A 26,716-nucleotide genomic window follows, 5' to 3' on the forward strand; every position below is an offset into this window, starting at 1 on the left:
TGGTAGAGTCAGGCTTGTTAGTATAAAGTCATGTTGAAATATCGATAAAAGATATATTCACTGCAAGCGAATCCCATTCCTTTTCGTTTGACTTATTTGTCCGCTTCACATCGATAACAGCACTGCATAGAAAATGTTGCCAAGCAAGTGCATTCTTGCTGTCGTCGGTAAAGAATGTTCAGTAAATACGAAAGCAAAGAAATATTGTCAACCGCTTGTTGGTGGTAACTTTGATTTACAATAACTTTTTTCGTTTGCTATAAAAATAAATCAGTATTCTCAAAACAACAAACATAAAACAAAAAGATTGCAAAACAAGAAATTTAACTTTTTTTGTTTCAGTCCACTAGTATTTAGGTGTAATATAACATTTTATATGAATGCACTTTGGTGCTTGGGGTTCTGTTGTACTTGCACTGTATGTTGGCACAAAGGTTACTTTAGAAGTGTTGCATGGGTATCGTACAAATCTATCTGCTATAATGTTGGTTCTTGCACCAAGTCAAGCGTTGGTAATGTTTTGCATTTCCCCACGAGTGTCTGTGGTCGCAAAAAAGCACAGCGTATTCAGAAACATGTTGCGATTCCGTACTCCTGACCGAAACCGTTCATTGAGATTCGGACGGACATATTCCAAACTAATTACAAACCTGACGAAATAATGTAAATCTCTGCGAAACAGTGAAAACCAGCTTTTTTATCTTGCTCCAAAACGATTAATATTTGTGATTTCGTTTGCTATTTGTTTTAAAGCAACGGACATGGATGAAATTTTCGAAAGAAAACTACGGGAAATCAACAGCAAAATTCAGGAATCCAAAAACCAACCTGGCAATTACGGTATGTGTTTGTTTCCAATATAGTTTGGGATTTGTTTTGTTTCATCAAGTACAGCGTTTTCATGTTATAGACACAGTCCACATAACACAAGTTGGACCCATGATACACAGAGATGGAACCGTTACTGGGGGCTCGACAATAACAGCTGAGGTCCCAGATGATCTGGTTGAGGAATTTCAAGCCCGTCTTCCACCAAACTCTAACGTAATCGGGCGGAATTCGAAAAAATATCTTGGGAACAGAAAAACTGATTAAAATCGCACGTAGACTGAAAAACTATGTATCTACGAATGTTTTTCTTTTCGTTTGTTAATATTTTGGAATGCTCGTGTATTGTTTTCACATTGAACCGATAATTATTCACTGCGTTTACAAAAATTTATGTGTTGAACAATAATTGAAATCATTAATTTTTTTGTATCTGTAGATGAAGTAGGCAAACTTGTTACAGTAGGTGACTAAAATGAACAAGAATATTGTTGAGGACAAAATCAGAGATCTAAAAGAGGAAACCCTTAAGATCAAAGACCAATCTTTCGAGCTTCAACTACAGATAAATAAAAAAAAGGCCGGTATGTAGCAAAGCGACTACATGGTCTTATGGAGATGTAAGACATGTGTTTTCATTTTAGATCTAGCCAAACTGGAGGAGAGCGGACCACAGTACTTTGAGGATGGGAGGATAGAAGGACTATGGATAAAGAAAATCGATGCACCAAACTCTGTGCTAAAGGAAGATGCCAATCAGACAAATTGCTCTACAGCTGTATTGTCAATAAAAAAAAAATTCTCATGAAACAACTTAAATGGTGGATCGTTTGTTAATATTTGATACTTTGTTGCGTTAATCAAGTAGTTTAAGGTTAACTATTTTATATCAACGGATCATTTATTACAAACTATTTTTGCATTTTATTCGTTCGTTTATTAATTTTCCAGAACAAGATGTCATAGAACAGGTTATTCCGTAAGTGCTTGTGAAAGAAATAACAAACTGTTTACTTCAAAGTTTACTGCAAATATAGATAATTTTGTTTTTCTATTTTGTTTGAAATGTATCATTGAATTCTTTGTTATTTTTCCCTTTCTATTTTGCGTTTTATCATCTAATATCTTTTTATACGTAAACTTTTAAACTTTCATTATAGATTTTATAATGGAGTATTATTAAGTTTAAAAATGGGCGGCAATGAAAGTAAACTTCATCAAGAAAAACTTGAACGGGAGAAACTTGAACGGGAGAGACTTGAACGGGAGAGACTTGAACGGGAGAAACTTGAACGGGAGAGACTTGAACGGGAGAGACTTGAACGGGAGAAACTTGAACGGGAGAGACTTGAACGGGAGAGACTTGAACGGGAGAGACTTGAACGGGAGAAACTTGAACGGGAGAAACTTGAACGGGAGAGACTTGAACGGGAGAGACTTGAACGGGAGAGACTTGAACGGGAGAGACTTGAACGGGAGAAACTTGAACGGGAGAGACTTGAACGGGAGAAACTTGAACGGGAGAGACTTGAACGGGAGAGACTTGAACGGGAGAAACTTGAACGGGAGAGACTTGAACGGGAGAGACTTGAACGGGAGAGACTTGAACGGGAGAGACTTGAACGGGAGAGACTTGAACGGGAGAGACTTGAACGGGAGAAACTTGAACGGGAGAGACTTGAACGGGAGAGACTTGAACGGGAGAAACTTGAACGGGAGAGACTTGAACGGGAGAAACTTGAACGGGAGAGACTTGAACGGGAGAGACTTGAACGGGAGAGACTTGAACGGGAGAGACGAACCCAGGAGAGATATGATAAAGCCTTGCAGGATCGTGATGACGCGATTGCAGAGAAGAGGAAATTTGAATTAGAGCTTCAGGAATTGACCTTGAAACTGGGTAAACAGGAAATCCACAGTTCTCTTTTATTACCTTAGGTTCCAAATGAAATACTAAAAGTTAGCTATCTCCAAACTATCTGATCACATTGGTCACAATATTCACGAGATACAAAATGGCTATGTATAAAGGAATTATGATAGATATATAACAATATGTTAATTCTTGGTTTAAATTCATGTAGTTCCAAGTTTATATTAGGTGATACATATTAGAATAAAAAACGGCCATGTTGCCTTTTTTCCGGTTAAGCCATAGGTGCACAACCTTTTTACTATTGCCGGCCGCAACACACACACTACTGTGTGCTAACGGCCGCCACTGAATATACTGCTTTTCCAACGATATACTCCTGATAATTACGACAAGTTGACGTGAGCATTATAAGAAAGGAATGGAAATGATTCCATACCTGAAAAATGTGCACTATTTATTATTTACATTTGCCAAATTATGTATATTACAATGTAATGAAATGTCGAATTATTCAATGACTGCCTTGTTCTTGCACGCTAGGTTCACGTCTCCATCATAAAATAATCCACTTCCCATTTGGGATTAAACGCCCTTTTCTCTTGTTTTAACAGCCTTTTACGTTTCAGCGACATGACTGAGCGATTCCACTGTTTAGCTTTTCGACAACTGTACATGCGTACATAACAATTCACCGATATACTATTGATGTTTTATGACGTCACCATATATATTGTTGCGCTTTGTCTCGTTTGCTGTGGCTGCACCAGTTACTACTCGCTACAGCGAACGAATGTGTATGACGCGGAAATGGAAATGGGCCTAACTAAAAGCTTAACTCTTGAGACCGCTAGAAAAACAAGTTTCAGAAGCAACGACGGCCGCCAATGCATACATTTTGATATAAATGTGCACGGCCGCAAAAAATAGCGTCCGCGGCCGCATGCGGCCGTACGGCCGCAGGTTGTGCACCGCTGGGTTAAGCCAATTGAGAACGTTACGACTATTTATCAAGCGCACTTTAGTTTCAAAGCAATGATTCTTACTGGAAGCACTCTTTCAACTTTATTTGTTAAATAAAACTTTACCAATCGGACAGCAGAAAAATACCACCCATTTTTGAAATTGTTTGCATGTTTTCATAACATGGGTTTTCGATTGCTGTAAAGTTCCTCACAATCAAATCGTTTCCAACTTCCTGTACATGTTCGCAGATAAAGCTGTTCTTGTCATTGAAAGGCCAGCCGTGTCAAAAAAAGGGACATTGGTTGGAAAACCATACATGAGTTACCAAGGATCTGCAAATGGAGCGCAACATGCGAGAAAATTGTGGGACTCCGTGAAGCCCGAAGAACCTTCTTTAGGTAATTTATACGGTCATAAATACCCGTAAACAATCATCATTCATATTTAACTTGCAGTTCACACATCAGCGCACAAACAACTTACTAGTCCCGACTAAAATCACTTCAACGAAGCTCTGGCACTTTTACAACTCATTACCTACAAGAAAAATTAAGAAGATTCTTTGTTCGTACAACTTGTGTTTTTTGTGTCGTACCGCTCCGGTCCGTACAAAATTAACACTCCACCCATGTTCAACAATGTTTTGAAAGCCACCGTAGATGTTATCATAACCAAATCTCCACTTAATATAAACAGTAAAATTTGAAAAATATTCATGTTTCAATACACGAACCAATTACACGCCGAATTTTTACAAATTCAATTCAATATCTGTTTTGGTTTTCATAAAAAAGCAACCGCGTACAACGGCGTAAATTATTATCTTGTGCCTAAGCTTTGCAGCCTTCAATGCTTCTGTTTTCTTCACTAACTGCGTTCTGTCTGTAAATTTTCTTTCGGTTTGTGTAAAATTTATTATGATATTTATAAAATTGAATGTTTTTTAAATGTTAAACCGTCCCAATTTCCAAAAAGGCTTCTCAGACGATGATGAAACAAAACCGTCTTGTTTGCTTTCCATGGGTAACCCTGGTGGTTTTGTGCGTAGACATTCCTGTGCCTTCTTTTGAAGGAGCGTTTCTCCCTTTTTCTTTGAATACTTTCTGAACGTCATTCAATTAATAAAGAGTTTTCAAAAAACAATGTCCTGCTCGAAATTTCTCCCAAAAGAAGTTTTGCTTTTGATAAAAACCAGACTACTGGATTGCCACCCTTATGCGTAAATTATTGGTTTCAGCTATGCGTACAACAGGAATGCAGGATCTAATAGTTACATTAAACAGATGACAGGTGAGAGGGAGTCGATTCTATTGTATATTTAAAGCAAGCAGAAATGCACAAATGCTATTCTGTGTTCGCACCTGACAGAGTTTTCAATTAATAGAAAGTGAAGTTACTGTACTTGCTCCGTATTGCCCACTAGCGGGATCCCCCACAGTTATCTACAACGTTTACGTCGCCAGGCCTGCAGTTGACCTTCATTAAAGGACTAGAGGTTACATCTAACCGTAACCGTGACAAAACCCAAATGCAAACTAAATAAAATGTGCAAGATATGAAAATTACTATTTTCTTGTGCCAGAGGAGCACCACCATAAGTATCTTGCAACCAACTTTATCAAATGTAAGCAACGCTAATCTGTTGTGGTTGCGTAATATTCCGCTATCTTGTGTTTATCACTGCAAAATCTTAGAAGTCAACTTCACACAAACTGGTGTGGTGTTGTAAGTGGAGTTGCAAAATTAAGTTTGGAGATACCCGATATATATGAGAACAAATTTATTTTAATCCAAAACTACAAAACAAAAAACATCTGGTACCTGGTTTGCAGATTAACTTTAAACTATGTAAACATCTACGGTTGCAAGACAATTAAAAGTAACCACACCAAAGAAAAAAATTCGGATTCTCGAATATCTAGTCAATAAAGAAATATTTTCTGTTTTAATCCATTTTTGGTGATAGGCTTATGAATTGTGGTAATTGTAGATTATGTTTGTGGCATTGTTTTCAGTTAACGGCCACCACTAAATATATGCTGCTTTTCCAACGACATACTCCTGATAATTTGATGTGAGCAATATCAGAAAGGAATGGAAATGATTCCATGCCTGCAGTTTCACCTAAGATGACCAGAGGCAACTATCTAATAGTTACGTGAGAGGGATGGAGTCAAATCAGTCAAATCTATTGTATATTTAAAGCAAGCAGAAAGGCAAAAGTACTATTCCGTGTTCGCACTTAGCAAAGGTTTCGCTTGATAAAATGTTGAGTTGCTGTAGTTACTCTGTATTGCCCACTAGCGGGAGCCCTGTAGTTATCTACAACGTCTACGTGGCCACTAAGTCTGCAGTTGACCTTCATGAAAGGACTAGCGGTTACATATAACCGTGATGAAATCCAAATGCAAACTAAATAAAATTCGCAAGATATAAACATTAATATTTTCTTGTGCCAGAGGAACACCACTACAAATATCTTGCAACAAACTTGTACTTGTAAGGAACTTTAATATGTTCTGGTTGAGTAATTTTCCGCTATCTTGTGTTTATCACTGCAAAAGCTTAAAACGCCAGCTACAAATGAGCTGTTCTGGTTTTGCAAATGGAATAACAAAATTAAATCAAAAAATACTTTTGATGAAGTTTGGGATTACCCGATACAATAAGAAATGAATTTTCCAACGGCTTCGAACCTTCAATCCAACAACTTCAGCACAAAAAACGTCGGATGCCTGGTTTACGGATTAACTTTAAAACTATACAAACAGCTACGGTTGGCAGACAATTAAAAGTAATCACACCAAAGACAAAAATTGGAATTCACGATTACCTAGCGAATAAAAGTATTCAGGAATCCAAATCTTTTCTGTTTTAGTCCATCTTTAGTTATGAGCTTATTAATTGTGGTTTTTGTAGGTTTTATTTGTCGCATTGTTTTCAGACAAACAATGGACAGACGTGTAGAACGTATAGAGAAACATCTCAGAAACTTTAGTTACTTCCAAGAAAAAAAAAAGTATTGTGTCTTGATAAGTGTATTAGAAATTTTGTGCCTGCTAGTTTCAAAAGCTAGACCAGCGCTAGTCACCTTTTGCACTGGTGACATACACAAGTACACCAAAAAGCATTTCCGGTAATGCAATGTAAAACAAAATACATTCCACATTTTATGCGTATATGTAACTTAAAAGTAAATTGCATTTACTGCAACGGCAACCCGCAAAAAAACAGTGGCACACCATCGTACACCTGTTGCTTGAACACCAGGCATTTGTGGAATTACTGCGATCGTGGCCCGATTGACCTTCGAGGGCAACACATCGTGCAACAAAACAAAGGCACATTGTGCGACAATAAGAGAAATTACTTGGACACCAAAAAGTAAATAGCACATGCATGGATTTACAACTTAATGGGTAACAGATTAAAAACATGTTTTTCTGCAGCAATTGATAAAAAGGACGTGAAATTTACATACAAGTTACTTCCAGCACATCGGCGTGGGATAACCAAACTTTTAAAGCAATAAACACGTGGCCTCGCCTCTTTTGTAAACAAAAAACGTACCTTGAAAAATCGTTCAGAGCCTGGTTTTGTGAAACTTCGTTGTAGCGTGGGCAATAAAAACGCCATGAAGGTAAATGTTTTCCACAACCTGGAGACTCATTTAATGTGTGTCTTGTGCCAAAGAAAGATTTATCGATTTACGTGACATTTACGATACCAACACGAAGGCATAGCCAAGCAATAAGAAAACTTTCTATGTTGGCGTGCCTATTCCTACATGTTCAGACGTACATCAAGCCATTAAATTTTGTTGGATGTTGCAATGCGCTTTGTTGCAACATTACGATAACATTCCTGTTATGGCCGATAAGTGCTTGTTTTCTCTGCCATCTTTCATCTGTTCCCAAGAAGTAATCTTTCAGATAATCATAATGTAACCGCAGCTTTTTCACTGGAAGCTGTGGTGTGCAGCTCATTTGCCGCTGTCTGCACTCATACTTTCCACTTGTTGATTTGATTGATGTGGTTTGTAGGCATAACCGCAAGGTTTTTGTACAAAAGTAACATAACTCCTCATCAACATTTGTAACAACCTTCAACACAGCACAAACGCACTTATCTGCAGTACGGCCTTAAAGCAGCTTCTAAACCAGCGCCTTCTAAAAAGTCGGCATTTAAAGCAAGAAAACCAATTAGTGTCACGTGACTAAAACACGCCGCAAAGCGTCAGTTACGTGGTTGTGTTCGAAACTAAACTTTCTTATTTGGGTGGCGATTGCACATAATATTGGATAAAAAACATCTGTTTAGAAATCGGATTGGAGAACGAAAGAAGGTTGCAGACAATAGTAGTCAGAGAGATTCCCCGCTTGCCTTTGGCCAATGCTTTGTTGACAAGAAGTTTATCAGCTTATGAAATCACTCATTTGTCAAGCAAACGTAAAAATCATCGTTTCTTTTTAGAATACATTGTGCGTTTTTGCAATGGAAGTTTTAATGCATTTCAGACTTTTATTCTTACATGTGTCCCAAACTCTAGACTATTTGTGACTATTCCCCAAAAGCAACTTAATGGGTGAAAGGTTGTTCTTTCCGCAGCAATTGCCGAAATATTTGCTAAAATTTACATGCAAGTTACTTCCAGCAGATCGGCGTTGGTTGAGCAAACATACTTCCCAAACTTTTAAGCAATAAATTCGCAACCTCGCCTCTTTTGTAAACGAAGCGAAAGGTTTTAATGGCGTACCTTTAAAAATCGCTCAGTGCCTAGGTTTTTGTGTAGCGTCGTTGTCGTTTGGGCAATAAAACCTTCTTGAGGTAAATATTTTCGACAATTCGGAGACTCATGTTATGTGTGACCTGTGCCAAAGACGTTTTTATAGATTTTCGCAACATTTATATTACTATACCAACACGAAGACGCATGCAAGCAATAAAAAATCTTCCTGTGTGGACGAATAACCTCCTGCTCTGCATATTCAGACGTTTTACAAAGCTATTGAATTTTGTTGAATGTTTAAATACGTTTCAGTGCAACATTACAATTCATGGTATGTTCGTTGGGGTATATTTGTTCTTTATATTTTTACAGATGGCTTATACTCAATATTATGATTATGTGAAAGTTGACTTTTACATAATCATAATATTGAGTATAAGCCATCTGTTTAGAAACCGTATCTGACATACAAAATACGGAGGACGTTTGCATTGCGTTTACCAACACGAAGACGTAAATAAGCATTGACAAAATTTTCTATGCTTACAAAGCGCTTCATATGTGTATTGATTAAATACAGATTTTAAAGTCTTTTTTGACAAGCATCGCCGTAGAGTAGATTTAACTTTTACTTAGCACCAAATAAGCGTAGTCTCCGCGTATTCCATGATTAACACTGTTTGTTGGCTCGTGAAACAAAATTGCTGAACCCAAGGTTTATCAACGTTTGGTGGCTTCTTGTACGAGACATCATATTATTGGGTGACCAGAAAGGTTATATAAGGTAGCAGCATTTATCAACTAAATATTTGTTTGACAATTCGATTGTGTGAAATGCATTCGCTGTGATAAACCCTTTCTTCGTCGTGTCAATATATCTTCATAACTAACAGTGGAGGTGGCAGCCAGCAGAAGCAAGAGAGATTTTCGACCCAATCATTGGTTACTTTTCGCCAAAATTATGTTGTCAACAAGTTTAAAATCTTATAAGACCTCTTGGCCTTTTAAGAAATTTATTCGTTTGTTGTCAAGCAAGTGCCAAAAACGTCGTGTCCAACTGCAAGGTGTGTGCTTTTGTATCAAAGGATGTTTTTGTGCACTTGAGATTTTTGCTCTTTATTGTCTCTCGAATAACTCCAGTACCATCCGTGACTATTTCCTGAAAGCGACTCATTGGGTAAAGGGTCGGTAAATTAGCATGTAAGTACTTCGGCGTTGGTTGAGCAAACATTCTACCAAAAGTTTAAGGCATTAAACCTGTGACCTCCCCTCTTTTGTAAACAAAGCGAAAGGTTAATGGCGTATCTTCAAAAATCGTCCAGAGCCTAGGTTTTGTGTAATTTCGTTGTCGTTTGCGCAATAAACCTTCATGAAGGTAAATGTTTTCCAAAACCCGGAGACTCCATTAATGTGTGTTATGTGCTAAGAAGTTTTTATTGAATATTCGTAACATTCACGTCGTGTTACCAACACGTTGGCGTACTGAAGCAATACGATAACTTTCAATGCCATGCTAATATTCAGACGTAAACCAAGCCATTGTTGACGGATGTTCTATTAAGCTTTAGTGCAACGTCACAATAATATTCATGTTATGTCTGATGAGTTTTTTTGTTCTTAACGTCTAGGAAGTCAACATTATACTGAACCCAAGGTTTACCAACGTTTGGTGGCTTGTTGTACGAGACATCATTTTATTGGGTGACCAGAAAGGTTATATTAGGTAGCAGCATTTATCAACTCAATATGTGTTTGACAATTCGATTGTGTGAAATGCATTTTTTGAAATAAAACTTAGTTTTCACGTCGTATGCCTTATACAGATACGTTCATAGTATGTCTACAAACCTATTGACGTTTGTGCAGTTTTGCATCGTCAAAATATAGTCATGCCTATTAGTGGCAGGCAATATTAGTCTGAGAGATTCAAAGCTTCAATGATTCGAACTTCTTGCCTTTGGCCACTGTTTGGTTTACAAAAAGTTTAACGGCTTTTGAAAACCACAGATTAGGCTTTCTCGATATATGTTCATTTGTTGTCAAGAAATCGTAATTAACGGTCGCGAGAAAGTCGTAGATCTACCCTTTTTCGTCTTGCTGCGCTTCAACGCTCTTAACTGGGTGAACGGAGCAAACCCAGCTCAGTTTCATAGCTTCGTTCATTTCCAGCTTGTGTAATCGTGCAGTCATTGTGGGATATTTTATTTCTTCGTCTTTAAGAATATTTTCTAAAGTTGTTTTTATTTTAAGTTTTTGCGGAAGATGAAAGTGTATTACTGACAAAGTATTATTTAATCAAAATCCAGTTTAAAATTTTCCTTCTGGATTACTTGTTTGGATTGGAAAGATTTATAAAGCCAGTAAATAAAAAGAAAGTTGTTGAAAGTTTCCAATTTGAGTAGGTTCAATAACTTGCGTATATACAAACATTTAAGCTCGTTTTTGCCAAACAGTTTTGTTAAATATGTTTTTGTTGTACCATTTTAAATTAAAGAAACAAAGCATAAAACCTACGAGCTTGTGTTCGTAGCGAGGGAAAGAAATAACATTTTCCTGTTGATAACGATGCTTGTGATGTGTTATATTAATTTCCCACTTCGACAGTGGCAGTCCTTGTAGTATAAAGCACGACATCTCATATGGCCATGTACGCGTTGACTTTATAATGTTTTGCAATTTGGCAAATCGTTATTAATGCTTAAAATCTCCAAGTTTTGTAAAATTACGTTATTGTGGGCAAAAATTAATGCACAAAAGTCATTTGACTAGAAGTTTGTTTATGTTGATTATGAGTCGTAAGATGCAGCGTTGTTAATAGTTGGTAACATGCAACAGTAAAATTATTTTTTTTTTTCATCAAGTTGCATTTAATTTGTGGAGGTGCTTCGAAATGACGAAAGAAATGTTAATGTTTGATTTTGTTGGTTTTAAAAAAACATGTTTATAGTTTTAAACCACCAGTACGCCAGATAATTTATTGTTTCATTTCGTGCATGTTAATTTCTCTTTTTGAACGGATTGTGAAATGGATATCTTGCTCAACTGTTGTCGTTGTTGCGGTAAGTAAAAGTGAATTACCAGGCAAAGAATTGTTCAAATAGGATTTACTACAAATTTTTCTTCAGGATAAGTGACAAAAAACTCTTTTCATCTAACGTTGAAAAGTTTGTAAAATTTAACTACAAATTAAGTACTTTTGTTTCAGCCCAATGGTATAAATTAATTTTAATAAAATATAATATATGGAGACCATTTGGAGGTACAAAGATTGTTTGGAAAACTTTTGCAGGATGTGTGTTGAAAGGTGCTCACAAAACCACACACATCCATGTAAGCAGTTGTCGATGTATTTAAGAAAAGTGATTGTGTTTTTGTTGGTGCTACAAAGTCCTATTTTTATTTGGCAATGTTGGGTCTTTCATCAAGTCAAACTTTCACATTTAGCATCAAAATTTTTAGCTAATGCAGGGGAAAGAAAACCTTTGGCTTCCTCAGTTGACCAAAAGAAGAATGGGTCAATACAAACGGAACCCCAAAGCAATAAGACGCTAGAAGGTAAGCATACACATGTAATCCAAATGATGGGGAGATCCTGCCTTGTCTTCAGCGAACCTCATGAGTCATGACAATATCACATTACCATATTTATATATGATTGTTGACATGCGCTAAACGAAGCGTTATTTGAAAACATTTTTCAATCCCGTACCATTGGCAAATCAGTATTATTAGGGTCACTTTTCTTACTTAAAAGCAATTAATACAGACGAAAGCCGCAAAAGAGAACTGCAGAAAGTTAACCGAGAACTTGAAGAAGCAAAAAACCAACCTCGCAAAGACGGTAAGCGTTTGCAATAATTTAGGAATTTGTTTTCAGTTTAAGTACTTTGAAATCAATGAGTTTTTCGTTGTAGACAAAGTCCACATAACAGAAGTTGGACCCATGATACACAGAGATGGAACCGTTACAGGAAGCTCTACTATAACAGCTGTTGTTCCTGATGATATGGCCGAGCATTATCAAATCCGTCTTCCATCAAACTTTACAGTGATCGGACAGACTTCAAAAAAATATCTCGGGGACGAAAATAGTGATTAAAATCGCACATAGACCAAGCAACTATATGTGTGTGCGTGTGTATATATGTATGTGTGTTATGTGTAACATTTGCATTATTGAATAATATGTTTCTCAATCGCTGTCAACCATAACCGTTTGTGGTTAGTGGTGAAAGTAAGCCGACTGGTCAAAAATTTCCCAAATATTTAGGAGAACCTTATAATCTTACACCGAGCAGATAACTTGCTCTCCATTCTTGTGTTTGTTGACTTTGTTCTACCGTTGGTTAATATTTTGTATTTGAATGCTCGTTTAATGTTTTCACGTACAGAAACAATAATTTTTCAGTTTTTTTACAAGGATTTGTGAGTTCCATTGTGGCACAATAATTAAAATCTGGCCTCACATTTATTTTATTTTGTATCTGTAGGTTAAATAGTGAAACTTGTTCCAGTAGGTGACTAAAATGAGCAACAATATTGAGGAAAAAATCAGAAATTTAGATAAAGAAACTCTTAAGATTAAAAAGCGATCTCACCAACTTCAACTACAGATAAATGAAAAGAGGGAAGGTTTGTAACAAAGCAATTGAAGAGACTTTTCGTTATGTAAGATATGTTATTATTTCAGATGTAGCCGAACTGGAGGCGAGAGGACCGGAGTACATGAAGAATGGAAAAATAGAAGGACAATGGAGAAGGGAAATTACTGCATCACTGTCTGTGTTAAAAGAAGAGGCCAATCAGATAACCTACTCCACAGCCTTAATCAAAAAATGATTTTTTTTATGAAACAACTTAAGTGCTAAAGTGCTATGTTTAATTTGTGTTTATAATCTGATCATACTTGAGATTTCAATCAATCGTTTCTTGATTCTGAAACAAGAGATTTTAGAATAGACTCTTTTGTGTCAGTCATGTGTGAAAGAAGTAACAAATTATAATTCACGGAAAATGCAGAGAACCTTTTGTATTTTGTTGTTTACGTTAAATATGTTGTTGGATTCTTAGATTTGTTTTTTTTCTTTCCATCTTATATTTCAACGTCTAATATATTTTTCTTCGTTTAAGATTAAAGTTTAACCTACCAGTATTAAGTTTAAAGATGGGTAGCAATGAGAGTAAACTTCAGCAAGAAAAACTTGAACGAGAGAGACTTCAACAAGAGAAACTAACGCAGGAGAGATATAATAAAGCCCTGCAGGATCGGGATGACGCCCTTAAAGAGGAGAGGAAATTGGAACTGGAGCTTCAGAAGCTGACCTTGAAAATGGGTAAACAGGAAATCCACAGTTTCTCTTTAATTACCTGAAGTAAAAAAAAAATTACAATACGGTAACTCGTTATTCATGCTTGTGTAGGTAAGTGTTCATATTTGGTAAAAACATAAAAGACAACTTGGAATAACAATATGGTAAAACCACAACGAGGTTGCGTTGTCGTTTTCGTGGAAAAGCCCATTACGAGCATTTATTTAACGAAGCGTACATTGGTTCTACCGACAGCTGGTGCTACCCAACTACGGTTATTTTTTTGTTTGCATAACTTGCTTTCAGTGTGTTCCTAGGTGTTTTTTAGTTATATTTTGTTTAAGTGTACATGTACTTTGCAGTAAGGTTCCTGATGTAGCCTTAGTATTAAAAAAGTTTTATAATCATAAGAAACACGTGGTTTAGTTTGTCTGCGAAATTCCCCTCATAATGAAATCATTTCAAACATCCAGTACATATTGGCAGGTAAAGCTTCTATAGTCATTGAAACGCCAGCCGTGTCAAAAGAAGGGACATTGGTTGGAAAACCTTTTATGCGTTACGAAGGACCTGCAGATGGAATGAAATATGCGAAAAAAATGTGGGATTCTGTGAAGCCCGAAGAAAGAAGACCAGGTAATTTTCACATTAGTAAAGATCCGCACAAAAATAATCCTTCAAGTTAAACTTGCAGTTCAACAAGGAGTGCTGAAAGAACTTGAAGGTCCCGATTGAAATCGACTCTATGCAGTGATTCTAACGATGCCATGGATGTCATAACGACCAGTCCATGAAAACAATAGTGTCCATTGCGACACATTTTAATATTTTGCATCCACATATTTAAGCATCTTCTTTTTTAAGGTGACATTAAAAGTGAAAATATCTGAAAACATGTTTTAGTGGCTTTACACTGCAGTTGAACGTTTTCATATGCTGTTGTGCTTTTTGTGCTATTCGTAAAATTTTAAAGGCTGGTCAGAAAGCTATGCTTGACTTGCATTTCGAAGGCTATTCCGCTCGTGGTGTTAAACGTAAACATTCCATGAAACTTTTTCTTAATTGTAAAACCTAAAGATTGCATGACACTGATACGTTCATAACTTGTATTTCTGCATAATGATGCGTTATAGTTCAATGAAATCCAAGTAAAATCACAAAAACACAAAACTTTTTGCTGTCTCCGCAATGATTAAAATAGTAAATAAATAAATAAACAAAACATGTTACATATTTCTAGGACAAGGATCTCAGACAAATACTTCATAAAATGTGATATAGGTCCTATATGTAATGGTTTCTATTTGTAAAAATGGTGCTAGAAATAAAGATTGGACAAACACTGTGTTGACAAAACGAGGGGAATCATAACTTAGTGTCAACCAATGTACTTTACTTTTGTCATGGGTGATTCCCCTACGTCGGCATTGCAGCGCTGTGCGAGGTTTCTCTTGTGGTTACGAGAAGAAAAAGAAGGCGATGTTGTTGTGTAAAACCATGTTGCTTCTTGCTATGCTGTGCTCGGTTAAGTGCAGCGTTTTAACGTTGGAACATATTTCTTGTAAGTTGTAAAAATAAACTACATCACAAAAAAGAAATCTTATTATGGCAGAAACGTTCAATTATAACCTATACGTTTGCCTTTAGTGTGCGGGTTTTTGTGTTTTACTAAATAAATTTTCCATCAAGAAGATACAACTTTGCAGCGTACAACTTTGGTTTGCCATCTTGGCTGCAATGCAATAACACAAAAACTTCGCCAAATAACATAAAAGGGTTTGTCTACTGACGTCTTGCAATCTCTTTTGTCATCTTTTCTGTAAAAATCATGACAAAACAAAAATCCTGGATCGGTAACAAATAATTTACATGACTGCATTACAAACGGTCGCCGTTCCAAGTTTATTCCTTGACCTCAATAAACTGGAGATAAAACTGGATCGAAGTCAGAAAAGGCAAATTTTGATTGCAAAATAATAGCTGTAATCGCCAAGTAACCCAGGCAGTGCGGCGACCCTGCCTTATAGTGTGAAAGCATGTGACATTACTCTGTTGTCATAAATGAAGGATCAAAAAGGAAAGCGGCAATTCCTTTAAAAGCATAAAAGTAAGCGAACAAAAGGTGCCTGGCTTACGGGTTAGAGACGTAAATTTCATACCGGGAATATTCAGCAACAGTCCTTTTATCCATCAAAACTAAAGTTGTATTTGTGCCGCTACTGCGAAAATAACGACCGCTATAAGCAGTAAAGGTTTTATACGAAAAATTGCAAAATTATGATATCTTAAGGTATTCGGATCCGGTTCGAATTTGAACAGATAGCGAATATAGATACTCGTCGGAGTCGGATTTGGACGTTCTTCGTTTTGGCACATCTGTAGTAATAAACTTTTAAGTTGTTGTAATTATAGTATTCCAAGGAAATTTGTAAAGAATTTGAGACAAATGTATGAAGACCAAATTAATTTTGTTATATACAGTTACATCATAGTGTCTTGGTAAGAAAAGTGAAGAAGAAATTTTGTGCATGCTAGTTTAAAAGCTAGATCACCGCTACAGTCAGCTTCTGCACTGGTAACATGCACAAGTAGACAGTGTTGGTATTTGTTGTTACCGAAAAAGCATCTGTTTCATGTTTAATTTTTGTGTTTTCTATTCTAATTTCCGGTAATGCAATATGAAACAAAATGCATTCTACATAATTGTTTGTAAGTACAAATAAAAGTAAATTACATTTTAATTTTACTGCAGGGACAACAGTGAACCACATCATCCAGATTATTTTTCAATTTTTTTGCAAACGTATCCGCTTAAAACGCACAACAAAACACAGGGACCAATGTTTACCTGGGGTTGTTGCCGCGCAAGCGCAGCTAATTACACGCTTTAAAGAATTGTGTACCTGTTAAGTACGTGATTTGCGGAGCCTTTAATGTTCCGTAATGCTTTTGTACGGTACTTTTGATTAAATAGGAAATAAACGATATTTGCGTTATAAATAGCAATTCACTCAATCGCCAGAAACAGTGCAAGTGTTTAACCTATAGTTAGTTACATAATTAACACCAACAAAAGCGTACACCTGTTGCTTGAAAACCTGGTGTTTGTGTAAGTACTGCGATCGTGGTCCCGATTAACCTTCAAGGTCAACACACCATGCAACAAAACAAAGATTTTGTGACGTTGGTGGTTTAGCGAGTCTCAATAAATGAATGGAACCTTGATCAAAGGCTCCATTTTGAGTTGGTTTCTGACGTATATGGACAAACATTTAAGCTCGTATTTCATATTCTTAAGAGTTTTGTTAAAGACTTGGTATGTGCATGATGCTTGATTGTGATGTTTTCATGAAACCGTTTAAAATTTGTGTAAAAGGGAGGAAGAAAATAAAGTTTGAAATGTCAACAGAGTATAAATTACTGCAAAACATCCAAACCAATTTTAATTGTGATTAAAGGGTGAAGGTGTACAACCCGCTTATTTAAACCAAATACCCAGCACGTAGGAACAAAGCGTATAACTGAACAGCCCGATATGGCGTTAATAGGAGGCGGTGATTGGAGTGAATGGTTACTTCACGTGTATGTGCTACAGTAAAAGAATTACCACAGATAAGTAATGACTTTTAGTTCATCATCTGATATATGAAAACTCCCAAATTGGACAATCCGACAGTGACTTGCTGCTGACTTGCAGCTGAATTTATCTTTTGCAGTGATCTTGGGCGAGAAGGAGCGAAAAAGACAAATATATGTTGCCTTTTGATTCTCTAACGGTGTACTAAATGACGTATTGGATGCTACAATACCATATATGACAAAATACAGTCTCTGACCAATTTATCTCAGTCCCGTTAAAGCATTTTTAATACCCAATTTTTGAAATGATGAACTCTTTTTAGGCAAATTTCTGCCGTCACAACTGTGCAGAATTAAGACGTATAATTTTTCAAACCGCTGACAGTTATTTTGCCATCGATATGTGTCTGAACCGTTGTCGTTGTTACAGTAAGTAAGAGTGAATTACCAGACAAAGTAAAAACCCAGTATAATTTATGACGTTAATGGGATTGTAAAACAATAAGGAGAAAAAGCTTTAAAGTATTTTTTTTTGAGTGAGTTTATCATGGCATGAAATATGGACACTATTTTACAATTTGGGTTATCAGGATTTTGCATTGCATGCCGGTGGTACAGAGATTGCCTGGGAATCTTTTGCAGGATGTGTGTTGAAAGTGGGTCGCGCAACCACACACATCCATGTAAGCAATTGTCAATGTATGTAAATAATCCTTTTCAAAATGTTAATATGAAAAATTGTAGTGAATGGAACGGAAAACGAACGTCTGGCTTTCACAGGTGATCAAACAAAGGAAGAGCCTGCTGTAGAACCCAGAAACAATCAGACACTTGAGGGTAAACCCAGCGTTTAATTTTATAGATGGTAATATTTTATATCTCCATCCATGTTCCATCGCCGGGTATGGATGGGCGTAAAACAAAACACACTGTTATTTGGACACAAATCTCAACTCCGTACTATTTGGTTGAAACCGTTCATTGGGATCCGGCGCATCCCTACTAATTTTTTCACTATTTGTTCAAATACAATAAACACAGACGAAGAGTACGAAAGACAACTACAGGAAATTGACAGAAATATTCAAGAATCAAAAAACCAACCCCACAAAGACGGTAAGTGTAAAATTTTTAGGATTTGTTTCATTTTTTTGAAAATAAAGTACTGAGGTTCCCACCATAGACACAGTCTACATAACACAAGTTGGAGCCATGATACACAGAGATGGAACTTTACTGGGAGCTCGATTATAACAGCTGTTGTTCCTGATGATCTGGTCGACGAATTTCAAACCCGTCTTCCACCAAACTCCACAGTGATTGGACAAAATTCCACAAAATATTTCGGTCGGAATAACTGATTAAAATCTCAATAACTATATATGTGTTGTACATAACATTTTCATTGATTGACAAATTTTTTCTCTAACCTTGTTCGCCAAACCCGGTTGTATTGCGCACGTATTGGCAACAAATGGTCTTTGAAAAACTTTCTGCAAATGGAAACTGGAAATATTTCATTTCCATTATCAGCGTTTTTAGTTTGCCGAAGAACTCATACAACGGTTGCGCGGTTTGCTGGAAGACTTTTGCAGAAAATGACTCCACAGGAATGACAATCTCTTTCCTATTTTAATATAACGTACGTACCATGGGCAGATTACTGTCATGTCCACGCTTATCCCAGGAACACCTGATTTTTCTACCGTTTCTTAATATTTATTGTTTAAACGCTCTCGTATTGTTTTTACATTGAAGATTCAAAAATCGTTGCGTCTGGGACAATTCTTTAATTTCTTTTGCATAAATTTGTGAATCCGATTTCGGGAAAATAATTGAAACCCGGTTAAGTTTAATGTTTTGTAGGTAAAGTAGGCAAACTTGTTCCTGTAGATAGCTAAAATGGACCAAATTATTGAGGACAATATCAGAGATCTGCGAAAAGAAACCCTTGAATTAAAAAGCCGATCTCACGAACTTCAACTGAAGATAAATGAAAAGAGGGCCGGTTTGTAACAAAACGATTCATCTTTTGTCTTCTCCAGTTTTAAAACTTATTTTAATTTCAGATCTGGCCAAACTGAAGGAAAGCGGACCGGAGTATAAAGAGGATGGATCAAAAAAAGGTCAATGGAAACGGGAAATCAAGGCACCAATGTTTGTGTTAAAAGAAGAGTCAGAAAAGACAAAAGCTCTGAAGCAGTAATCAAAATGTGATCTTCAATCTTTTTGCAGTGGAATAACTTATGAAAAACTAAATTGGTTTTAGTTATTGCGTTTTTACTGTTTACCTGAAAGTTGATTCGTATTAAGGGATCATTTGGTAAAACCTGTTCATGAAATTTTGATAATTCTCTTCAATCATTTTGACATAATTTGCAAAACAAAATGTTCTGGAATGGTCTTTCTGTAAGTAACTTGACGCGTGTGAAAGACGTAACAGACTGTGGTCATGTGAAAACTGTTTTGTTGATTTATTTAATTACGTTATTGTTGCATTTCTTCCTTCGAAATCTTGCTTTTCAACGCCCAATGATTTTACATTTTTCTTTTTTTTTATTTAAGTTTTACGTAGCGATATTAGGTTTAAAGATGGGCGGAAATAAAAGTAAACTTAAACGAGAAAAACTAAAACGAGAAGCACTTGAACGTGAAAAACGTGACCACGAGAGACGTGAGCAAAGGAGAATTGGAAACGAGAAACGAAACCAGCAGGAGAGATATAATAAAGCCCTGCAGGATCATAATAACGCTCTTGAAGAGAAGAGGAAATTTGAACTGGAGCTTCAGGAGCTAACTTTGGAAATGGGTAAATATACGGAGAAGATCAACAGTTTCTCTTTCGAAAGCTAGTGATTCTTAACAGCAGCCCTCTTCCAACCTTTGTCTGACTATCATCAAATAAAAATAAACCTATTTACAATTTTGCCGATAGGACAGCCGCACATTCCTACGTAGGCACTGGCAATGAATATAAAAATATTCTCGTGGTTTGTTTTTTCTGTATTGTTCAAATTAGCTGTGTTGCTTTTATGCTGCTTTCCTAAACTTTATAGGTTTCGCAAAAGTCTATACATTAAAAAGGTTTAGAGCGTGTTTTTGCGGAATTCCCCTTGCAATCTTCAAGTACATGTTCGCAGATAAAGCTGTTCTTACCATTGAAATTCCAAGAGTCTCAAAAGAAGGGAGATTTGTTGGAAAATTTACTATGAATTATGAAGGACCTGCAGAGGGAGTGCAATACGCGAATAAAATCTCGGATTCAATGAAGCCAAAGGGATCAAGTTCAGGTATTTTTGACATGTTTACTGAGGTAACACATTCATCATTCAAATTAAACTTGCAGTTCAACGGCAAAACCAACTTGATGATCCCGACTAAAATCCAGCAGTATTTTGAAAGATACCTCGGACGTCACTACACCCAGGCCTCGTAGTACTGGTAGTCATTTTAATTCTTTGCCCATTTTTGTTTTCATAGAAAAAGTAAAACAGTGCAATAATAAGTTGTTATATTGTACCTTTTTTGCAAGTTACACAGTCTTCGATGCTTTTGTATTATATTATTTTTTTCGTATAATTTTTTTCGATTTGCGTAAATTTTATTATGATGTTTGATAAAGTGTATATATTCGAAGGTGCGCAGACAATTTATTAATCTGAATAAAAAAAATCCAAAGCTGATGTGTTGATTATTGCTAAGCAAAGGTTTAGAACACTAATGTGTGTTTGCTTGGCAATGATCAACATATTAGTTGTAGCTTTTCTATTTAGAGTATATATTCTAATTGCTGTTTTTAAATTCCATATTCTAATCGTTAAACCGACCTTACTTGCTCTCCCAGGGGCATTCCCCTTGTTTTTTTAAATGTAGACATTCGGTGCAGCTTCTCATGTGAGAATAATTTCCGCCTTTCTCTTTTCTGCTTATAGTATAGTATCGGATAACGCCATTTAATTAATAAACAACGTTTATACCACAATTTCACCGAAACGTCTTGGTGTAAATAGAAGGTTTTGTAGGGTTGGCAATTGACGTGATGCTGGTGAACAATTTGCAACATACATTTTTGCTAAGCTGATAGTTTTCCAGTGGATGCATTCCTACACGCGCATTAACCGGAAACTTTCACTGAAAATCTTTTTTATATATTAGACAAAATCATATTGTAATAAGACTGCCTGGTACTAATACGTTCATAACTGGTATTTCTACATACTGACGGTTGGCATATTCCAATGGAATCCATCACAGGGCGCAAAACTTCACAACACTTTTTGCTGTCTCTATTGATCAGAAGAGTATTTTTCTAGGACAAGGGTTTCAGCTAAAAGTTAAGTTACACATATTTCCAGTATTAGTGGCGAAGTGCATATACAACGCTCCACAAAATGTATAGGTCCTATATAGGGGGAAAAAACACTGTTTTGACAAAACGAGGGGAAACATAACTTATTGCTAACTACCGTACTTTACTTTTGCCATGGGTGATTTCCCTACGTTGACATTGTAGCGCTGTACGAAGTTCCTCTTGCGGTTACGACGAGAAAAAGGAGGCGATGTTGTACCTTCCAACGTTGTTGTGTAAAACCATGTTGTTTTTTGATACTGTGGTCGGATGAGTGCAACAATTGTCCGATTTGTTTAATCTTACAGCCAGACATGTCGAAAAATTTTATGTGTTTGCAAACCAAAAATCCTCTTGCGTATCTTGTGGCACTGTGTTCGTCTACATACAAGAGTTGCTCACCAGGCTGTTGAAACCAACATTTGCATGTTTTGCAAACAATCTCAAACAAAGAACATATTTCAAGGTGATTGCAAACCAACTAATCCAGACAACGCTGTACGAATATCAGGCGGTATTTACTGAGTCATTCTGTCATCTTTTCAAAGTAAAATCTAATTCTAGATATACGGGATGTTAAAGATAAATGTTGGAAAAGATATTAGGTGACAAAAAAGGACTATTCGTACCCAGCCCAGATGTACATGCACTGGATGAACTGCAGGGGAACCTGGTGTTCAAACCAACCAGACCAAACTGCAACGTATAACACGCTGTGCTTGGTGGCGGTACTCTCCAGTATACTTTACCAGAGGGTAAAATCTAATTGCAGATGTACAGAATGTTTCGTTTTTTGCGTACAATAAGCATAGCTGTCTCGGGTACCGCAACAAAACAACACAGCAAGAGTTAATTTGCTATGATTATGTTACATAAGAAAGACTTTAAAGATATAACGTTTGTGACAGAAGGTTAACATAATGTTGTTTACAACTTGTATCAATAAATCTGCAAATATGCAATTAAGTGTCCTTCCATATTCATTTTGTCCCATTTTGGTAGAAGTTCCAAAAACAAGATCAGCAATTGAAATCCAGTGCTGAATAAATACGACACACAACAACTGACTTTACAACAATTTGGGTTTTTTAACAAGTTGGATATAATGCTGCACGTACGTGACGAAAAAGGAACCAAAACCTTTTCCTCGTCGCCATACTTTACTTTTGACATGGGTGATTCCCCGTCACGTGATTATTGCAGCGCTGCACGAAGTTCCTCTTGCGGTTGCGACGAAAAGAAGTAGAGGCGAAGGATTCGATGCCTTGCAACGTTGGTTGTGTTAACCCTGTTGCTTCGTTGTCACACTGTGTTTGGTTACGAACAACAAATTGCTGACGTAACTGGTGTATGTATTGCGCGCAATACGGGACTATGCATGTATGTTTCAGGTGTTTGCAAAACCAATCTCACCAAATATCACTGCAACAATCGCTAGAGTGGAACTTGTTCGACCATTAGCCTGATTTTTTACAGCAGAGCAAAAACCAGTTCTAGAGATATAACGAGTTCAGTGGTAGATGTGACGTAATTAGCTGTATTGTATTCAAAAAACATTGTGTAGTGAAACACATCCATTTATATTGCTATAAGTTTTGCCCATCTTATTTCTAAAACCAAATTCTTAAAGTGTTATTTGGTGCAGATAGTTAGGCTGTGTTGTATAGTTGCAAAAATTTGTGAAAACGTAATGTTTGGGCATTTTTTATTGGCTACAGGCTTTCATGCCCTAAAAATATCATTCTTCATTACTTTGCAGAGTAGAAAAAGGCATCTGACGTTACAAAAACCGCAGACGGGAACCGAAACCTATCAGATTTCTTGATTACCGGGATCAATAATCGAGAGAGAGGTTCCTCTTGTTGTTGCAACGATATAAAGTTAGCGGCGCCATTGAACAAGTAGGAGGAACAAATAATGGTGGCTGGTAGTCGTTCATAACTGAGCTATAGCTTCAACTTACATGTTAATGCCTAAACGGTCTGATGATTGAAGCAATTGCTTGTAGACATTTGGCATGTTTTTATTTTCTTTAAGTGCAAGAATTGTAATTGAAATAAGAAAGGGATTTGCTTTTCTTTAAGAAATAAGTTTTGTTTCTACGCAATGTCTTGTAAGGTTTGTAGATTATTATGTTGAGGAGATTTTTCGTGAAAAAAATGCAGTTAGTGAAGTTGCTAATTGGTCACTGCGTACGTTGCGATTTACACCATTTACTGACACAACACACAGTCACACAGCTTCATTGCTATGTTATTTTGCTTTTTGAGTTAGTTGGTTTGTGACACTTCACCAGTTTGTGTGTCGTGGGTTCTTGACAAGGTAGGGAAGGTTAAAGTTGTAAAGTTCAATACGTTTTGAAAATTAGCACAACTTTACTCATTTTGTTGGCAGATTAGTAGACGGTAGTTGAAACCAATGTGTTTTGACATGTTCACTGTTCCTGATCAAGGTAAGTTGAGTGAATTACTGAAAAACTTGATCTAGTTCCGTATGACTTGATAAAACCCTAAAAACACTTCGTGGATTCTGAATATTTGACAATTTTGTTTCTTAATCTAATGCAAAATGCCGTTGCACAGATGACGGTAGTCATGGAAACAGGCCGACGACTCAACGACCTGAAGGCTCTTCTATCGACCGCGGCGTTCCAGGTACCAACGGTTACCATGGAAACAAGAGTGGTCGAGCCCCAGGTTTCGTCGATGACGCGAGAAACCAACGCCCTCACGGTAATCGATTTCCTCAATGGAATTTAGAACAAAACGCCCATTAGCCGACGTCACTGTTTTAAGCCCTACAGATGCCGACCAAAGACAGACTTTTACTTTGACGCAATTTGGGCATTTAACAAACTAACCAACGTAATTTGTTGCAACAGATGCTGACCGGAGACCGCTACAGCCGACCTACAGTTGGCGGCAGAGAATCTCGAATTTCATGTCGCAAAAATCAGAGGAGGATCTGAAATACGAAGCGGAAATAAGAAGACTTGACAGAGAAAGAGAAGAAAGATTAAGAAAAGCTTCGCAGGCTGATGGTGGGAAAAACGTCTTTCTCGGGGACAAATAGCATTTTTTTAACTTTGCACAAATATTAGCCGTAAATTGCATCACGTTTTTAAAATTATATCTGATTTCTTTAGATCGCATCCACGTAAAACAAACAGGACCGATGAAGCACAAAGACGGAACCACCACGGGACAATGGACAACATCCGCTGTCGTTCCGGATGAAAGAATCGGCGAAACTAAGAAGAGATTGCCGCGTGACGCTGAAGTATTCGGAAAAAGTCAAATTGGAAAGAACTAAAAACTGAACGCCTGTAACAAAAAATATTGACTTTGTGTTTCACGAAATACTTTTTGTTTAAAACGAATGCTTTACTTTGTAAAAGTGCAACCAATATTATCCTACTTGTAGGGTGTTAATTAAGTGACTATTATACCTACAATGAATTTTGGTCATCGCAGTGTTCAAATCAGAGTCAAACTATCGTTTTCAGCAAGCTTTAAAAATGTGTTTATGTTCGATCAATGAGGACGTGGTTATATACACATAATTCCCTGTGCTATAATACAATGTTGCCACTTCTTCCCAGCGTAGGTTACTCTGTTAAATTGTTCTGTGAAACTATCTGTGCAAAATGGGCAACGGTGAAGCAAAGCAGGTCGCTGAAGTCCGGAAAGATGTCATAAAAACAAAGAAGGAAACGATGGATCTGGAAGAGGAAACGGTGAAAATTGAACAACGTGAGTTTTTTGTGAGTTGTTGACCATAGGTAGAGTCCATTCTGTCCTGATCGGCTCATATTCAAATAACTAATGACGTAGATTCTTTTCAAAATTTTAAAAGATTACTCAATTTAGTCGCACACTTCAGAGGCATAATGCGAAACTCAACAGTGATGGTGTTACATTCCAGAGCACGTATAACAGAAAACTTTTTGAAGAATATTGTTTTGTTTGAGTTTGCAAACAAGGCTATCACCGCAATATAGGTCTTCGTGCAGCTCCGTGCAAGTCATTACTTAATTAATGTTTGAGAAAGACATATTTCATAAATGGTCCGACACGGTAAACATGTGCCCCAAGCGGAACCAAAACTAATCTGCATACAAGTTTCGTTGAACTTGTTTAGCGTGGGATGAATATGTCTGGGGCTTCGACAAAAGGGCACTTAACCTCCTCTTGAGAGCGGTCGTAAGCGGAACCAAAACTAATCTGCATACAAGTTTCGTTGAACTTGCTTGGTGTGGCATAAAAATTCCAACCTGTCGTGTTAACAATTTAAAGGCCTCTGTCGTTCGCAGACAGACTGGTGACTGCGTTTAAACTTTGTACTAAGACCCTGATGTTTCTGATGTCATATGAAGTGCTTCTCAAACAGTGGCGTTATGCTACAGGTCTTTGAGTTGTGTTGGTTGTCGGTCCATTGTAATTCGTCACACCCCAACGGTTCTTTTTGTACGTTATCATTTTGTCGAATTGTATCTCTTTAAACGATCATGAATTGTTGCTTTTTTGCAGAAAGAACAAAGATTTCTATGAAAGGTCCCGTGTATCATGAAGACGGGACTGAAAGCGGGCAATGGGAAGTTGACGCAAAAGTTAAGGGGAAGAACATGGAAGAGTTTGCAAACAACTTTGCTGAACAAAAAGCCATTAATAACAGTTAACCGCGTGCTTTAAAACTAAATGCTGCTTTAAAACTGTACTGCATCTTGGGTAATTTTTATGTGTGCAAGTGGATCTGTATATAGTTACTTTGACGTCACTATACAAACTTTGTTCCTAATTTCAATTTCTGTGTTAAGAAACTTCATTTTTGTTTTGGTTTACGACGTATATTATTGTGAGTGGTTTGTTTAACTACTTGTGTGCATGTTTGAAAATTGCTAATTAAATGGTGATTATAACGATGCCAAGCACAATAACTTACGTGACTATACCCTGTCACTATAAGTGCATTGCAGGTATAGGAAATACTTGATCTGATTAAAATTTAACAATGGGTGGTGGCCCATCTAAACTTGACCTTCAGGAAGCAGAACAAGATCGTGTGATGGAAGAGAAAAGAAAAGC

At 36.8% G+C, this 26,716-nt stretch overlaps 2 protein-coding genes across 3 annotated transcripts; both read left to right on the top strand.

Annotated features, from left to right (window-relative positions):
* The first annotated feature begins 2,019 nt into the window (after positions 1 to 2,019).
* Positions 2,020 to 2,766, top strand: LOC145894629 (uncharacterized). Its single transcript, XM_082983256.1, has one exon. It carries the CDS (start codon positions 2,020 to 2,022, stop codon positions 2,764 to 2,766), a length of 747 nt encoding a protein of 248 aa, XP_082839382.1.
* A 20,189-nt stretch (positions 2,767 to 22,955) lies between these two features.
* LOC145894192 (uncharacterized) lies at positions 22,956 to 26,607 on the top strand. Of its 2 annotated transcripts, XM_082982686.1 has the most exons (7): positions 22,956 to 23,140; positions 23,392 to 23,533; positions 24,027 to 24,084; positions 24,215 to 24,364; positions 24,514 to 24,672; positions 24,778 to 25,384; positions 26,162 to 26,607. In XM_082982686.1, the coding sequence occupies exons 3-6, from the start codon at positions 24,051 to 24,053 to the stop codon at positions 24,942 to 24,944; spliced, it is 510 nt and encodes a 169-aa protein (XP_082838812.1). In that variant the 5' UTR covers positions 22,956 to 23,140; positions 23,392 to 23,533; positions 24,027 to 24,050; the 3' UTR covers positions 24,945 to 25,384; positions 26,162 to 26,607. The 2 variants fall into 2 exon arrangements, with proteins under 2 accessions (XP_082838812.1, XP_082838813.1); XM_082982687.1 differs by lacking the exons at positions 22,956 to 23,140; positions 23,392 to 23,533 and adding an exon at positions 23,602 to 23,954.
* The last annotated feature ends 109 nt before the right edge of the window (positions 26,608 to 26,716 follow it).

Source organism: Ascidia mentula, chromosome 3 (assembly GCF_947561715.1).
Source record: "Ascidia mentula chromosome 3, kaAscMent1.1, whole genome shotgun sequence".
Taxonomy (NCBI): domain Eukaryota; kingdom Metazoa; phylum Chordata; class Ascidiacea; order Phlebobranchia; family Ascidiidae; genus Ascidia; species Ascidia mentula.